The 17,559-nt window shown below is 42.4% G+C and overlaps 1 protein-coding gene across 1 annotated transcript; it reads right to left on the bottom strand.

The window, feature by feature from the left end:
- Positions 1-232: 232 nt before the first annotated feature.
- LOC131239279 (succinate dehydrogenase assembly factor 2, mitochondrial) lies at positions 233-16,945 on the bottom strand. Its single transcript, XM_058236901.1, has 4 exons — positions 16,698-16,945; positions 16,300-16,426; positions 938-1,006; positions 233-858 (listed from the first exon to the last, which is right to left on the bottom strand). The coding sequence occupies exons 1-4, from the start codon at positions 16,901-16,903 to the stop codon at positions 715-717; spliced, it is 546 nt and encodes a 181-aa protein (XP_058092884.1). The 5' UTR covers positions 16,904-16,945; the 3' UTR covers positions 233-714.
- Between the last annotated feature and the right edge of the window lie 614 nt (positions 16,946-17,559).

Below are 17,559 nucleotides of genomic sequence, written 5' to 3'. Positions count from 1 at the left end.
ACAGATGGGCACCATGTCTTCATGTGCTGGGTGAGTCCACACACAGCGCAAAAATCAGCTGTTCTATGATGACAGTGAATCCTTCTCATCACTCCAATCCACAAAATCTAACAATCACACTACTTACGTATAATCTTTATTCTCAAATGCAATTCCAGTACATTGTTTTCAGAAATCGCATTTTGTTTTCAGAAATCGCATTGTTCTATTACAGGGTTCGACTATGAAGTCATAGTTATCAAACAACAGCAGTTCCAATATTAATATCGGTCATTGCCGACACTTAATTCTCCACTTTTCATAGCATGCATGAATGTATCGTCTGATGTTAAAGGTTAATCAAACAAACATGATACTCCCTTTTATTCATTACTCTTACAAACCAAATCTTCCTAAACCTGATTTTTTATGTAGCCCACTAGCACCTCAATAGACAGGCCCCTGCCCCAATGCCACATGTGTGGGACCCAAGCTGCTCATCAGGCACACTCCGGCATGTAGTCCACTCATCAGGTAGGTCATGTGTGCAAGTTGAGCATGGGCTCATGAAGCACCTGTTGTTTCCCCATGTCTGCACACACAGTGGGGCATGCTTGGTATGTGCGGCTTTGGATTTTGCACATGTGACCCGTATGTGAGCGCCTGCATCTCAAGGTGCATGTGGGCCTAGCAGAGATCTCTATAACCTATAATACATCTGAAGGGTTCCCATGTTTACTGGTTCCCATAGATCGGCCCGCCTAGTCCCCTCTTATCATCCCATCCTCTCACCCATGGCTGCCCTGGCTTTGCTCGTGTCTCAGGGGCAGCGTGGTTATTCAGATTGTCCATAACCTTGGCATGGACGGCAGAAAATACCTATACAGGATTGACGGAATAAAAAACAACGCCCAAACAAAATAAAATAAAATGAAATTATAACGTCATCATCACTTACCGGGTTGCTATTCACCGCCTCAGGCGGTTGCTCCTGGGCAGTGAGCCACTTCCACAAGTCTGGATTTTCCTGTAGAATTTAAAACAAACTGATTATGAAAAGGCGTCCCAAGACAGCAGATGAAATAACATTTTTCACATGAAACACAAATGCTCCATTTCTGTTAGCCAAGTGCTACTTTTATTCTTTTTTCTTTTTCTTTTTCCTGACAGGTTAATCCAACACTTCAAACAATCACAACTCAGACAACTCTTCAATCAAGTGGTTTTTTTTTTTGTAGTCATATGTAACACATACATATGACCTGTTGAAGTGATAAAGTCCCTTGATATACATTGATACACCACACTCTGACAGCTTAAGCTTTTGGAGTAAATGGTTGTTTGACATGGTATCAGAGCGGAAGGTCCTATGTTCGAATCTCGAGAGCAGCAAATATGCCTCGCTAATATATTATTCTCCCACAGGGGGTCAGGAAAATCAGGTCCGGCCCAGGGACTGGGAAATTAAGCCCGGCCTATTTATGGTGTGAGTGTCCCTCCACCTTCGTCAATATGTTCCCGTGCGGAGTTCCCACTCTGACCTCGCACGTGCAGGGGGGTGTTGAAGTGATAAAGCCCCTTGATATACATTGATACACCACACTCTGATAGCTTAAGCTTTTGGAGTAAATGGTTGTTTGACATGACCAACATAGATTGCTATTATCATGGCCCGAGCCTAGTCCAAAGGCTCCATTTCTGCAAGCTAAATGCTACTGTTGTTTTTCCCCTGTCAGGTTAATGCAATGCTTCAAACAATCGCAATTCAGCCACTTCTTCAATCTTCACTGCAGCAAAGTGGGCCACATTTTCTCTTGGCTTGAGCCCAGCTAGATTAAAAGTTTGACAAGCCTGAGCCCAGCCCATTAAGCAATTTCTCCATGTATTCTAGTCACATTTAACACATACATATGGCCAACTGACGCAGGACAACTAACTACTTGCTTTAAAAGCTCCCGATAGAGCATGGTGAATCAATCCCGCCACCGCTTCAGACAGGCCACCCCACTCAAGCCTGATGTGAAAATGCCCCAGCATTAATCACCTTAGTGAAGAGTCTCGAACACGAGACCTCCCGCTTTGATACTACTTTTGACGGAGGACAACTAACCACCTGCTCTAAAAGTTCAAACTGATAGAGCATGGTTTTGGATCTTCCACTTCTTTCTCATACATGGGTAATGAGATAACTTAATCACATAAGTGGAAGTGGAGACCGAGACTTGTATATATAAGAAGGTGGCTAGTAGTGTTCTACCCATCATCGAACTCCTCCCTCTCATGCAATCACATCTCTTGAAATGGAAGAGAAATCCATATGACTTTTAACTCTATCAAACTTTAAAACTATAATACCCCATAGGCCCTTATTATTGAGTGTATGACCACATCTTTCTCGACCCCACCTATTGCTCATCTTGATAATCTAAACCATCCAATTTTTATTTTTATTTTGAGAAATAACAAAGATTTGATTAAAGAGAAAGGGATTACAGAAAAAGGATTATCTCGCTAAGGAAGCGAGAAAGCTATACTTCAACAAAAGGTAAATTACATCCCTTAAAATTCACAGAGAATGATGCCCACTCCACCACATACTATTGAACTCTCTGAACTATAGCAGCTGCCGAGTTGGAGACTCCCTCAAAACATGTCCCATTTCTTTCTTCCCAAACTGACCACCAGGCCACCAAGAGGAACATTTTCCAGATTGTGGTTTTTTCTTTTCCTAACTTTGACACATGCCAGCAATATAAAAGCTTCTCGGAAGATTCAGGAAAGGACCAAGCAACCTTGAAAGTTTGAAGAATCGCTGTCCACACCTGACTGATGAACGGACAGTGGACAAACAGATGATTTACTGATTCTGCATCCTTCAAACAGCATAGGCATATGTTAGTAATTTCATGCCTCTCCTCCTCAGATTGTCAACAGTCAATACCCTATTCTTCTCTACTAGCCAGCTAAAAACTGCTATCTTTGGGGGAACTTTGAACTTCCACACTGAATCTGTCCTTTGATTTGCCTTCAAAAACTGCTTTCTATCAATAAAGTTGTACAGCGATTTTACCGTGAAAGATCCGGATTTGTCGATCCTCCAGTACAGACTATCTTCCTTTTCCTAATCAATCTTGCAACTGATGATGCGACGTTGCAGGGCTGCATATTCGTCGATCTCCCAGTCATGGAGATTCCTTCTGCATATGGGATTCCACACAGTCTGGTGGCCTGTGATGGAGAAACAATCAGCCACGCGGATTGACTGATTATTAGAGAGACGGAATATATTTCGAAAATCACTTTTTAAGGTAGATTCCCCTACCCATTTGTCTTCCCCGAAACGCATATTATTACCTTTACCTATTGTAATACCTATACCTTTAATCACCTCTGATTTTGAAGACAGAATAGCTTTCCAAACTGCAGAAGCTCCATAGACTGAAGAATCCTTTGTCCACCAACCTCCCTCAGATCTTCCATATTTGCTCTTGATAAGTCTGTTCCACAACGCCCCTTTTTCAGTCCCTAATCTCCAAAGCCATTTACCTAGAAGCGCACGATTCATTGTTTTGAGATTTCTTATGCCAGACCCCCCATCTTGAACATGTTTGCACACCTCCTTCCATTCCACCAAATGGATTTTTTTGTTTTCCTTTCCGTGCCATAAAAAATCCCTTCTAAGTCTGTCAAGGGATTTCAGGATCGACGCCAGGCATTTGTACAATGACATGAAATATATAGGCAGATTTGATAAAGCTGATTTTATCAAAGTAAGCCTGCCTCCCAACGATAAGTATCTGCACTTCCATCTAGCCAGGTATTGCTCAACTCTTTCAATAACTTTGTCCCATGGTCGTTTGGGAGGTTTCCCTATAAATAGAGGCAAGCCAACAAAAGTTGTTGGAAGAGTTCCTGTAGGGCAATCAAAAATGTCTGCGAATCTGCTGATTTCTTGTTTTTCCATATTGACACCGAACATCTTCGATTTAGCCAGATTAATTTTGAGACCTGAAACTGCTTCGAAACATCTAACTATTGTGCGCAGATCACTCACTTTCGACTGCTCTGCTTCACAAAAGAGGGGAGTGTCATCTGCAAACTGAATATGGGAAATGTAGTTCTCCATGCCCTTCACCCTGAATCCGCTGACAATGCCTTCTTCTTGACCCTTTTGCAACATTCTAGAGAGGGCCTCGCCCGCGATAAGAAATAAGAAAGGGGATAAGGGATCCCCTTGCCTCAGACCTCTAGAACTAGAGAAAAATCCTTTTGGGGATCCATTCAGTAATACAGAGAATGAAGCGGATCGGACGCAAACCCCTATCCATTGCCTCCACTTCTCCCTAAACCCCATTCAATTCATCATGTATTGAAGGAATGTCCAGTCCACATGATCATAAGCCTTTTGAATGTTGAGCTTGCATAAGAGGCCCATACGACCGGATCTGTAACAAGAATCCAAGCATTCTGATGCAATTAAAGCTCCATCAATAATTTGTCTACCTGGAACAAACGCACTTTGGTTGGCAGAGATGATCTTTCCTATCACACCTTTAAGACGGGACGCCAGGACTTTAACCAGAATCTTGTAAGGGGCTCCCACAAGGCTGATCGGTCTGTAGTCTATTACGGATTCTACCCCCATCCAAATCTTTGTCCGTAATCATCAAAACAAGAAATTATTAACATTCCCTGTGTTGACGATCCTTATGCTAAAAGAATGGCAGTAGAACCTAAATACCTTGGACCTTTCAGCGTAGTCGATGAAGTACCATTGATGGTTTTGGGGTCAACCTTTTTTTCTTGTAGGTTGTATATCCTCGCTTCAGTAGAGCAGCCTCAGACATGAATGTGCCTAATGAAAGGCTTTCTTCTTGTCCATAACTCAAACGGGGTCTTATGGACAACCGTACTCTGAAAGTAATCAAGGTTGCAAACATTGTCTTCAAGGCATCAAGCCACAAAGATTTTGATAAGATAGAACAGCTAATCATAGACCTTACCATATCCTTAAGGGTCCTGTTTCGTAACTCAGCTACACCATTGTGCTTTGTCGTATCATGCATGGTATATCAAGCGATGTTGTCCTCTTGCAGGAATTCAACAAATGGCCTGGATTCTGATTTGATTCATCATATCAATCCTAGTGTCCACCGCCACGATCAGATTTAATGACTTTAATCCTTTTGTCAAGTTGATTCTCGGCTTTTGCTTCATAAACTTGAGACGTCGAGAGCATCTAATTTGTTATGAACAAGTATAGGCAACCAAGCGACAATGGTCATTTATATAGGTAATGAAGTACTTTTGTCCATTCTATCAAGCTATGGGAAATGGATGATGGGTATCTACATGTATCACCTTTAAGAGACTAAACTCTTCCTTCGTCTCATATTTAATCTATACAAACTGTGCCTTTTACATGTCTTTCCATCTCCTCACAAGAGATGTGTTCAAGGTGCTTGTGCCTTAATAGTAAAGAATTCTCCTTAATTAAGTTAGGAATGTACCATTAACCATTAAAGGTGAGCCACATGAGATAGTCATGTCTGGACAAAAGTTTTATTCAATTTGGGTCATCAAGATGAGTGCCTAGTAAAAAATGTGGTCGTATACTAAATAAAAGGGATTAATGAAGCACCATACGCCAAAGTGTGATATTTTTAAAAGGTAGCATGGACGTCTCTCCCATTTGGAGAGCTGAGGAAGCATGAAAGGAAAGAGTGTTCGATAATAGGTAAAACACTATCAACCAATCATCACATATATCGAAGGTTTGGTCTCCAATTCTACTCATGCGACCAAGTTATCTCATTACCTACACATGAGAAAGAAGAGGCAGGTTCAACATCTCACAGCATCGTCATCTTCCCTAAACGAGCAATCAACACCACCATGAATAGCATATTATATAGGTATTCCCGGCTTCCCTTTCCCTGTGATCAATACAGTGGCCTTGCAAGTATATTGCTAATACTTTCTTTACCCAATATACTTTCCACAATCCCAAGTTTAATTTTTTAGCACATCCAAGATGAATTTACATGTAACCCAAATGATTTCTTGAGATTTTCAACATGGGTATTGATTTTATAGTCCTTCCATTGACTTAAAGAGTATGATAGAAAGCCCAAACAAACCCAACCAAGGTTAATCTCTAGACATTCAACATGTTTAATGTTATAGCGTTCTATAACTGTAAGCATAGTTCTCTTTTATTTTCTACATGTTTATCCTATACAACCACTAACTCTAATATTTGTATTCTCATAAACAATAGGAAGCAAAAGCTTACCATGTTTGAAAGTATCGGTGGATGGCATGCACTCCAAAAATGCAAAGGTAAGACTCACGTGTATTTGGGTTGGATGAGGGGGAAAACCTGAAGCTGCTAAATAAATCCCCCCCTAGCCTCCAAATTAGCAAATGGGTTTCGCTTTTTACCAATCCTATTTTGATTGTACATTCAAATGGACCTAAATATTGTGCTTCAAGGATTATCAATCAAAGGATAAAAATCAACATTTTCAACCCTATACTCTCATTAAGCAACCAAGTTTTTGGGGTTTTTTTTATACTTTAAAAGGCTTGACCCTGTACCCATTATTTCAAGCTTTTTGGTAAATAAACAAACTAAGAAATCATCTTAGCTCATCCCAATACTTGAATGAGTGAAGTTGACCTAGCAGGTTTTTAAAGACTGGATCGATTTTTAAATATAAATACTACCAAAACTTCACACCTGCAATCCAAAGAAGCATCAATGCACTCTGCAACATGCGTTTCCTACGTCGTACGGATCAAGAAAATGTGGAACATGTGTTCTCCATTGTAGTCTAGCTGGAGCCATATGGGTACTTTTTGGCCCTTTTGGGCTGACTTGGACTCTTAACGGGTCCCTTAGGGGGTGTTCGGTTGCTGGTTTTACACTTCTTGTCTTAGTAATTCCTTCGTTTTATATTAAAAAACAAGTTTGGTTCCCAGTTTTTGATTGATTTTTACATTCTTGAGCTTTTCCTAAAAGGAAAAAATGCTGGGGAATGAAAAACCTGGGGAACTAAAACAGATTTTTTAACTTTATCGAGGTTTCCTAGGAAACCCAATGTATCAACCAAACAAAATTTAGTCATTCCTCACAAAATACTAGGCCAAGTCTAACATTCCCCAGGAAACATCAAAACCAAGGAATGGATTCGCCAACAACCAAAGAAGCTCTTAACAAGTTGATTAAGGGTGGTCACATGGCCCGTTTTAGCTCAAAGTTCTTCGGGCCATGGTGCCACTGAAAATCATGTTGGGTCTTTCAAAGGGTGGTCGCATGGCCTGGTGCCTTTCAAAATCATGTCAGGTCTTTCAAAGGAAAGTGGTAGAAGAATCTTCAATAATGAAGTGGCTTCATGTGAAGAATCACCTCCATGACTACTGGCTAGCTCATCCTAGAATCTAATCTTGGGGGACTTCTCATATGGATCTCATTTGGGGCTGATAGATTGGGATTCAAGGAGTAAAAAGATGGTCCATAGGGTCATATGCATGCTACCTCTTTCCCTTTTTCTTTAAAGCTCAACTTTGATGGCTGCTCTCTAGGAAACACAGACCTTCTAGGATTAGAGACACATTACGAGATGAAAATGGAGATGCATTGATAGCTTCTTCTTTTTTTGAATGGTCAATACACACTCTCTCACACCCACACACACCACATGGCTTCTCGAACCCATGACCTAGGAGTTGAAACACAGAGTGTCTAGCACTAAGCCATGAGTAGAGACCCCGGCTTTCTCCGGACCTTTTAGACAAGTGGGGCCAGTTTCTCTAAGAAGCTGAAACCTGGAAGAAGAAGAAGAAGAAGCTCTCTCTCTCTGCTCGATTCTGCCTTTGCAGGCATTGGAGAGAAGAAGAAAGGATTTAAGCTCGTGTTAACCTCTAGAGTGCACAAACATAAGCTCAATCAAGAAAGCTTGAGGTGAGTCGGGCTTCAACCTGAGACCTCATCATTGATCCAAATGTTGTGTACCATTTCATCTATGGGCTTGGACCAAAGGAATCTCATTCTTACTGGATCCTTGCTCTAGGCTTGGCATGTAATATTTACATTTTTATATCCACTGTCAAGTTTACTAACGACCGAAGGCAAGTAGAGCGGACAAGGAAATATGGCACTCCCAGGGTGCAATACCTTCAGGAGTTGGTGACTGAGTTTCAAAATACAGCTGACAAAGGTATCCTCTGCTTGGATGCAAATACTTGAATGTGCCTTTGTTTCATCCCTTGTGCTTAAGTCGAAGGAGAGAATTGTTGCTCATTTGGCTAACTTTGCATATGACCCATACAATTATACCTTTCTGCGCCAACTCAATGTCTTGGAATTGTTCCTAGACTGCATGACGGAGCCAAATGAGAAACTTGTGGAATTTGGTGTTGGTGGGATTTGTAACTCTTGCATTGGCTCTTCATCAACGATTAGAGTAGGACGGACATGGATCTCACGCCGGTAGATCAACTAGAAGTTCATTGGAAAGCTAGGACGACCGAGGACAGGAATGGGGAAGATGGGTCCCAAGCGATAGGAGAAAAAGAAGTGGGGAAAGCAGTTTCGCATCTAGCGTCTCAGGGAGGAGGAGGAGATTGGACAGATATCCAGAGGAGGAAAGGGAAAGGGAAACAGCTCGTTAGGATCCCTACTCTTGCTCTGGTGGTAAACTCTCAGGAGTTTCTACACCCAGTCAAGGGTTCGAGTATCCATAGGTGGTGAAATCCCACTGCGGCGTGAGTGTGTAGGGGTGTGTGTGCGCGTGTGTATTTAAAAAAAAATTAAAAATTAAAAATAAAAAGCAGCTCGTAGGGACATCACAAGTTATCCGACATTATATGTAAAAGGTTTCCCTACGGGATGGCTACCAATCAACTTTTCAAGAGTTTTCGGCAGAGCAGGAACGGTGATGGGTGAGGTTATACCTAGGAACAAAGTAAATGGGGCTTATAGGGGATTTGAGTTAGTAAGAATGAGTTCGGAAGATGAGCTCTTTGGGGCCATTCAGACCCTTACAGGTGAAAGTTTTGGGGGAGTTAAGTTGTTGGTCCAGAAGGCTAGATTCGGACAGAAAATGAAGCATAAACTTGGAGGAGGTCCAAAAAGACAGAAGAATATCTCAATGAAACAAACATATACAAGTCAAGATCGCTTTTTTCAACAGGGATCAACATCCTTCAAAGATATGCTTACCAAATCCAAAGAGGGAAGTACTCTGAAAGAAGATGCAGCTCACACAGTTGATAATAGCGAGAAGAGGGATTTTGGGAAAGGATCAAAGATGGCAAAGGTAGGGGAAGACACATCGATTTATATTAACCATGATGACATCAAGTAATCTACTGAAGCACTTCGGGATTCAGTTGTGATGTTCACCAGAGCAGGCTCATCGATCTCCCAAGTGAAATGTTGGCTCGATGAATGTTGAAATCTTCTGCCTGAGACCTATACCATCAGACCCATAGGTTTCAGCAAGCTATGGATCAGATTGTGCCCTAGTGTGAGTCCGGACCTTCTGATTATGGCAGGGGTGCTGCATAAAGAAGGTCCAGTTATCGGGATCCTGAGCTGGGAGGAATTTTCAGCATTTGGATCAGAAGACATTTGGATGCTGATCTGGTCGGTTCCCCTCGAACTTTGGAACGAAGATTTCTTCCTAAAAGCGGCAAACCGGCTAAGGAGGTTCATCGAATTGGACTTCAAGACGAAGCAGGGCGAGGAAATGGGGGTCATCAGGGTTAGGGTGAGGAGGAAGGGAGAAACAGTGCCTCCATATATTCAAGTCATTGCGGCCAACAGACAACTCTTCCTGCCGATTCAAATGGAGGCAAAAGATACTCCAATCGATCGCTAGGGTGATCTATGGAGTTCCAGAGGGGCAATGTCTCCGATTGTTGCGGCAAGAAAGACCGATGGAAGATGGTGCACACCACTCATACTCTGCAGGAGCATCGGTTCATTTGACACCCACGTGTCTCGTCCCGATTGGTGCGAACGTCGAATTCGAGAGCTTCCTAACGGATCGGGCGACACCTGTCCACCCTCCGCCAGATGGCAACACACGGATGATTGAGTTGTCGACACGTTCTCTTGATGCGACTGTCGTACCTGCCGAGGCAGTCTCTACTTGCCAAGCACTCGAGAGCCTTGGCACGCAGACGGCCGAGATTTCACCACGTACGCCTAACACTCCTGCTATAGCCGATGTTGCCAGCCAAATAATCGAGTGCCTCGGCATGCGTGGAACTCGAGTCACGTGCAATGACTTAATGAAGACGCGAAACCCGGTAGCATTTTCAGGTCCACTTATCGGGTGTGAGTCGGGTTTCCGAGACCCGCCGAACCAACCCGCTCTCAATTTAAACTTGTCTCTCAACGTAGTACCCCATTCTAAGCGTCGAATCATCCCTCGGATAGCACCCAACGAATCCCCTCTCTCAGAGCTTGCGGATCCAGGCAGGGAATTCCTATTCTGGAAAATTAGCTCGCCACAGCAACCTTCACAAGATCTGCCTCTTGCAAAATTGTCGGAAGATGATCTCGTTCCCCCTCATCTAATGATTGGAGACAATAGCGTCGACTACAAGGTAGATGGTCACTCTTACACCTCGGATTATGCGACTACTCCTTCGTCGCCCTGCTCCCTGGCTTCCGAAAATGCGACATCAGACCAAGCCTTAGCAAGGCTATTTCAGGAGCAAATCAAAGAAGACATCATAGTAGCAGAGCCTCTGCAGATTCGGATGGGAGGTGTCAATGAAGATAGGTACGGGGAACAAGATCCAAGGGCGAAGCTGGAAGTTCAAAGGGAGAATTTGATCAATATAATCCAAAAGAAAAGATGGATCAAAGATGCTATGGGCCATGTCGGAAGATCTATTGGTCTATCTTTTGGCGATCATCCAGAGGATTATATTGCCCTCTTTCAGTGTATCAAGTCTTGTGGCAAACCGCTGATACAAACTAGATCCCCATGGAAATTTCCTCTCAAGTCAAGTAGCAACAGAGAACTTCAAAGTCTATCATCCAGTCCCAATCTCATCAGTGGTGTCTACACAGGAAGTGCTAGGAAAGGATCAAGGGGTAGATCAGTTTCATAATGAAGATTTTGTCTTGGAACGTCAAAGGGGCGGGATAAAAAAAGAAGAGAAGAATCCTCAAAGATATATGTGGTAGAAGTAAGGCAGATGTTATATGTCTGTAGGAAACTAAGGTTCAAAATCTGAATGTTAAACCGATGGGTTCTCTATGGAATGAAAAAGATGTACAATGGGTAACAGTAGACGCTAAAGGAAGTGCGGGAGGTATTGTGTTGGCATGGAAGTCGTCAGTTTGGGCCAAGGAGCAGAGCTGGAAAGGAGAGTTTGCAGCTTTAGTCATTCTAAAGGAGGTTAGTTCTAATATTAGATGCCTTATCACCTCTGTCTATGGCCCAAATCAGGAGGATCTTAGAAGTGCCTTCCAGGAAGAACTGAAGATTGTTCGTCAGAATTTTGATGGTCCCTGGTGTGTGGGAAGTGACTTTAACATAACCAGGTATGCCGCTGAGAAATCCATTGGGGGGGGGGAGTTACTACTGATATGCGCTGCTTCTCGAATTGGATTGAAGATCATGAGTTGCTCGACCTCCCCCTGCTTGGTTCAAGATTCACCTGGTCAAATCAATGTGCAAATCCGACGATGTCTAGATTGGACAGATTTCTGATTTCAGCTGATTAGTTTCAGGTATTCCCAATGGTGTCTCAGTCTGTTCTCCCGAGACCCACCTCAGATCATAGCCCACTGATTCTTTCAGCAGATGAGCCAGATTGGGGTCCGAAGCCATTTAGATTTGAAGCTGCCTGGCTGAGAATAGAGGGTTTTCACCAACTCATAAAAGACTGGTGGGCAGGGTTTAAGGTGGAGAGTTATGCTGGTTTTAGGCTCAGTTGCAAATTGAGACTTCTTAAAGCTAAGCTAAAGGATTGAAAAGCAGTGGAACTACGGAAAAGGGAAGCAAAAACCCAAGAAATCCTCTCAGAGCTGCAGGCTATGGATTTAAAATTTGATGCCTCTATGTCCACATCAAATTGGAACAGAAGAATTTAGCTCATCCAGAGTTATTCAGCAAGGGTGCTTGAAGATGAGATCTCATGGAGGCAGAAATCTCGATGTAAATGGATCAAAGAAGGAGAGAAAAATACCAGATTTTTTCACAGCATAACTTGTGCGCGGACCAGGGGGAACAGAATTAGCAGCATTATAGTTAATGGTGTTCGAATAGAAGATAGGGAGAAATTTTCAGAAGAGGCAGTTCAAGATTTCAGCAATCTTCTTCAGGGAGAAGCTTGGTCTGGGCCAAAGTTGGACCATCTTCATATTGACCGTATTTCAGAAGAGGAGTCCAAAGTGCTTGAGTCTCGATTCTCGATAGAAGAAGTGGAAGGTGCGATGGACTCCCTGGGTGGTGATAAGGCCCCTGGGCCTGATGGCTTCCCGATAGCTTTCTTCCAATCTTTTTGGAATATCCTCAAGGAAGACGTTATGAATTTCATGAATGAGTTTTACAATCGTGGGCGGATCTCAAAGGATCTAGGGGCCTCCTTTATAGCCCTCATTCCGAAATTTATAGGAGTGGAATCCTTGAAAGAGTACAGACCAATCAGTCTTCTTGGTGGGCCTTACAAGATATTGGCAAAAGTTTTGGCGTCCAGGTTGAGAGGGGTGATGGGAAAGATCATATCTGACAATCAAAGTGCTTTCATTTCAAGAAGACAAATTATTGACAATGCCCTTATAGCGTTTGAATGTTTGGACTCGAGCCACAAGTCCGGCTTTATGGGACTTCTATGTAAGCTTGATCTAGAGAAGGCGTATGATCATGTTGACTGGGGCTTCTTGCAGTATATGTTACATCGTATGGGATTTGGAGCTAAATGGAAAAGGTGGATGAAGGAATGTGTGGGTTCAGCTTTCTTCTCGATCCTTCTTAATGGGTCCCCTAAAGGCTTTTTCAGCAGTTCAAGGGGCCTTCGCCAGGGCGATCCACTATCTCCTTTTCTCTTTCTTATTGTTGGAGAGGCCCTATCCAGAACGTTGAGAAAAGGTCAGGATGAAGGAACCATCAGTGGTCTTACAGTGAAAGGAATGGATACTTCGATTTCTCATATTCAGTTTGCAGATGACACGCCTCTGTTTTGTGAAGCAGACCAGGAGAAAGTGACCAACCTACGTACCACTATCATTTGTTTCGAGGTAGTCTTAGGCCTTAAAGTTAACTTGGACAAGTCAAAGATGTTTGGAGTGAACATGGAGGATAGAGAGATACAGGTCTTCACAAACTTCTTCGATTATCCTATGGGAAGATTCCCCTCCACGTTTGTGGGTCTTCCGTTATGTATAGGTAAGCCTCCAACATCCTTATGGGACAAGATTATTAGTACGTTCGAAAAGTATCTAGCTAGATGGAAATGTAGATACTTGTCCTTGGGTGGTCGCCTCACTTTGATCAAAGCAGCTCTTTCTAATTTACCTTTATACTTCATGTCTCTATTCAAATGCCCGACTCTGACATTACAAATTCTAGAAAGATTAAGGCGAGATTTCTTATGGCAAGGGAAGGAAAAGAAGAAGAAATTCCATCTGGTGGATTGGAATGAGGTACGCAAGGATAGGAAAGAAGGTGGAACAGGGGTGAAAGATCTCAAAAGAATGAATCAAGCCCTTCTAGGTAAATGGATTTGAAGGCTTAGGGCCGAAAACGGGACCCTGAGGAACGTTCTAGTTAAAAGCAAGTATGGCCATTCAGAGGGAGGTTGGTGGACTAAAGAGTCGTCTCAGTATAGATCTTCGACTCTTTGGAGGGATGTCCTATCTGTGAAGAAGGAGGTTCTAAAAGGCATTGGTTTTGCTCTGGGAGATGGAAAAAAAAAAAAAAATCGGTTTTGGGAAGATGTATGTATGGGAGATACTACTCTTAAAGAAGATTTTCCAAATCTATTTCGTCTTGCCCCGAAGCGATCCATCAAAATTGCGGATTGCTATTCCTTTCAGGGGGATGTAATAGTCTATAATATTTTGTGCAGAAGAGATCTCCACAACTGGGAGATTGATGAATATTTGGCCCTTCTTAGCTGTATGAACAATTGCAAGCCGGATCAAGATAGTGAGGATTCTCTTCTATGGAAATTAGACAAAGACAACACCTTTTCGGTTAAATCCCTATACTCTTCTATGCACAAAGATTCCTCCATCAAAATGGAGATCTTAAAAGAGCAAGTGTGGAAAACTAAAGTCCCTCCTAAGTTTGCAGTCTTCAGTTGGCTAGTTGGCAAGAATAAGGTCCTCAAAGTTGATAATATGAGAAAAATGGGCATGTCAATCACGAATGTTTGCCTGTGTTGTATGGCAAATGAATAATCTGTAGACCATCTATTCATTCACTGCCCGCTCCTCAGTCATATTTGGTCTGCAATTTTGTCCCGTTTTGGCATGCATTGGTCATTTCTTGAGTCTACTGATCGGCTATTCAAGGCCTGGCAAAGTGCTCAAGTAGGTAACAACAAAAAAGATATTTGGAGAATGACTCTTCTAGCTGTCTGGTGGTCCGTTTGGGAGGAAAGAAATGGGAGGTGTTTCAGGGATACCTCTATCTCGGCGGAGTCCCTTCTTAACAGGGTGATTTATCTGATAGTTGAATGGGCCTCTAATGACATTTCCCTTAAGGGGCGTATTCTTTCTTTCTTAAGCGAGTAGTCTTTCCGCTATCTCAGCAGCCTGACTCTCCCTGCTTTTGTAATCCCTTTTTATCTAATATACACCCGTAATCTTTCAAAAAAAAACATTGCAGATAGATCATGCTAATGAAGGGTTGCACATTTTGTCCTACACCAGAAAGTTAATCATAGAAGGACATACTCAGGTTGCCATTCAGTAGATTACAACTGATGAACCAGGGTCTTGGAGGCTTGCTTTGTCTATTCTAGAGACATCAACTGCAGCCCAAGGATTAAAAATCGGTTTTGGGGTCGCCATGATAGCAGTTTAAAATAATAATAATTATTAAAAATTAAAAAAATAATAATTAAAAAAAACAAGAACCTTGTGTTGTCCCGTATCCAACTGTTTCATTTTGATACTGCCACATCGTTCATGGACAATACTGGTACATATCAGGTGATACGTGCGGGTTTCGGACAATACTTTAAACTTTGCCTGTAGCTAGCTGAAGTAGACAATTGAACACTTCCAAGTTTAACTATCCATTTGGTGGTCACCAACCAAATGATCAAGGCTAATCCCATAGTGTGAATTTTTTGGTCATACTCAATTAGCAGTGGGGCACGCATTTTGAACTGGACGCTCTCGATTGGCATAAACACATGCCATTTGTCTAGAGGGTTAACAAATGAGTACAATCCACCACCACTCAGCCATAGTTTCATACTACCCCATAAAATAAAATTAAAAAAGTAATAATAAATAAATAGACAATAATCAACATTACAATGGAAACCTGAATCTGATGCTAATTCTGCGAATTGCATGCAAGCCAGTGTTCAAATAAAAATAATAATCTGAAGAAGCAGTAAGATGGTCATGCTATACAGGCAATCCTAAAGAAAATGATGAGTTATATGGTAACTCAGGCAGCATATGACGCTTGATACATTGGCACTCAGAAATTGTAGACACGGCATACATAAACTCAAGTTAAACAAACTAAATTGTGCAACCCGCTGTCAATAAGTCACTATTCCAAAATCAGATTGGCCAAACAACCCTACTGTCTAATTCCAGGACATTGTTTGTGGAAATTGGACCCATGGGATTTTTTTTATATATTTTTAACCGTCCAATAAACGTCCACCAATCTGATTGTCAAATAATTGAATAAGCGTAATTGGTTCATGGTATGTCTAAGCTGGGAACCATAATTTAATCAGTTAATTTGACTTAGTTGTATGTGTATCATCCATCAGACTATGCCTGAGTATCATAGTTTTTCTCAGACAAAGTAGCTTATAGGAACCAAACAACCATCAAATTCTCACTAATCGCAGCCACTGGATGCATGTTAATCATCCAAAATCCACAAAGGCATGAAATGATGAGAGAAACAAACTCTTTCCGCTTGAAACATCAGTCGTTTCCATTTCATTGCAGGCGAATTCTCACCTCTTTTGGTTTCAAATTAAGAAATGTTGACACCCAAACACCTCAAAATCTGAAATTAAAAGAATTTTGTATGTCCAAACACACCATAACACAAAAGAAACAATTGCAAAGAGCAGCTGTTTTTTTCATACCAGATCGAGGACGTCTACAAGTGCTTTAATTCCCGTCTCATCCAACGTCTGGATATGCTCCTGCACCCAATTCCCTAAAATCAAATCCAATTCCAGTAATCCCCGCTGCCTGCTTCGATATAACAACCTACACACCCAGCAAAAAGAACAATCAGATTTTAAAAAATCATGGATCCTTTGAAACAGAAACCCCATATATGATGAAATCCTCTGTAAATGGACTATTCCCCCCAAAATCCCATTGATGATGAGTTCTGTTGAGGTGAATAATAGTCCATTAACAGCTAGCCCCATCAAATCAACGGTCCCGATCACCGATACGTGTGGCCCGGTTGTAGCAACCGAGGGACCCGAGTATACTGAACATATCCACAGGCACGGTATCGGATTTTTTGTACCGGTTGAAAAGACGCCGTTTGCTTTCTTCGTTTGAGAGATCGATATCGGCCGATACGCGATTTGAAAAGAAGCGAGAAATCGGGTTGAGATGGGCTATCGGGAGGTTTTGAGGGATCGTTGCGGATGGGGCCAGGTTCGTCGCGATGGATGGCGATTTGAGGGTTTGGTGGAGTCGAAGCAGCAGAGCTCTTCGCAGAGACGCCATCGTCGGTTAGAAAGATGAAACTCGGATGCCGAAGCATTTTGAGGCGCGCGTCTAAAGAGCGCGCGGACGCGGATTTCCTGCGAAAGCCTTTCGCCGGAAGTTCCTGCGCAAGGATGCTGGATGGGGGCCACCATCATGTTTGTGGGAAATATACTCCGTTCATCCGTTTGGTGAGCTCATTTTAGGAGAAAAGACCGAAAAAGAGGTGGATCCAAAACTCAAGTGGGCCACACGAGAGGGAAAATTGGGAAAAGAAATACCTACCGTTGAAACCTTCCTGGGCTCCACCTTGATGTTTATATGCCATCCAAACCGTTTATAACGTCATTACCACATGGATGAAGTGAAAATACGAAACATTTAGCCTGAAACAAAGCTTTTATGGCCATGAGAATGTTTCAACGGTTGTCACTGAATCCTCACTGTTTCCTCTCGCGTGGCCCAATTGAATATTGGATCTACCTCATTTTTTTGTCACTTCTCCTAAAATGATCTCGCCAAATGGATGAACGGAGTATATTTCCCACAAACATGGTAGTGGCCCCCACCCAGCATCCATGTGCAGGAAAGGCTTTGTGGTATCGTGTTTGCCACCAAATTTGCATCCCAACTTGACCCTGTGGGTTAGGTGGTGATTTAGATGCTACGTAGTACTT

The sequence above is a fragment of the Magnolia sinica genome, chromosome 3 (assembly GCF_029962835.1).
Source record: "Magnolia sinica isolate HGM2019 chromosome 3, MsV1, whole genome shotgun sequence".
Taxonomy (NCBI): domain Eukaryota; kingdom Viridiplantae; phylum Streptophyta; class Magnoliopsida; order Magnoliales; family Magnoliaceae; genus Magnolia; species Magnolia sinica.
Note: the sequence above shows the minus strand (reverse complement) of the source record. Positions and strands in the feature narration are given on the sequence as shown.

Excerpts from the sequence above, each read along its gene's own strand:
- LOC131239279 (XM_058236901.1), bottom strand. The coding sequence starts at position 16,903 with ATGGCGTCTCTGCGAAGAGCTCTGCTGCTTCGACTCCACCAAACCCTC. Across the intron at positions 1,007-16,299 it reads TTGTAGACGTCCTCGATCTG|GAAAATCCAGACTTGTGGAA; the intron begins GTATGAAAAAAA and ends TAAATTCTACAG. Across the intron at positions 859-937 it reads AGGCGGTGAATAGCAACCCG|GTATTTTCTGCCGTCCATGC; the intron begins GTAAGTGATGAT and ends AATCCTGTATAG.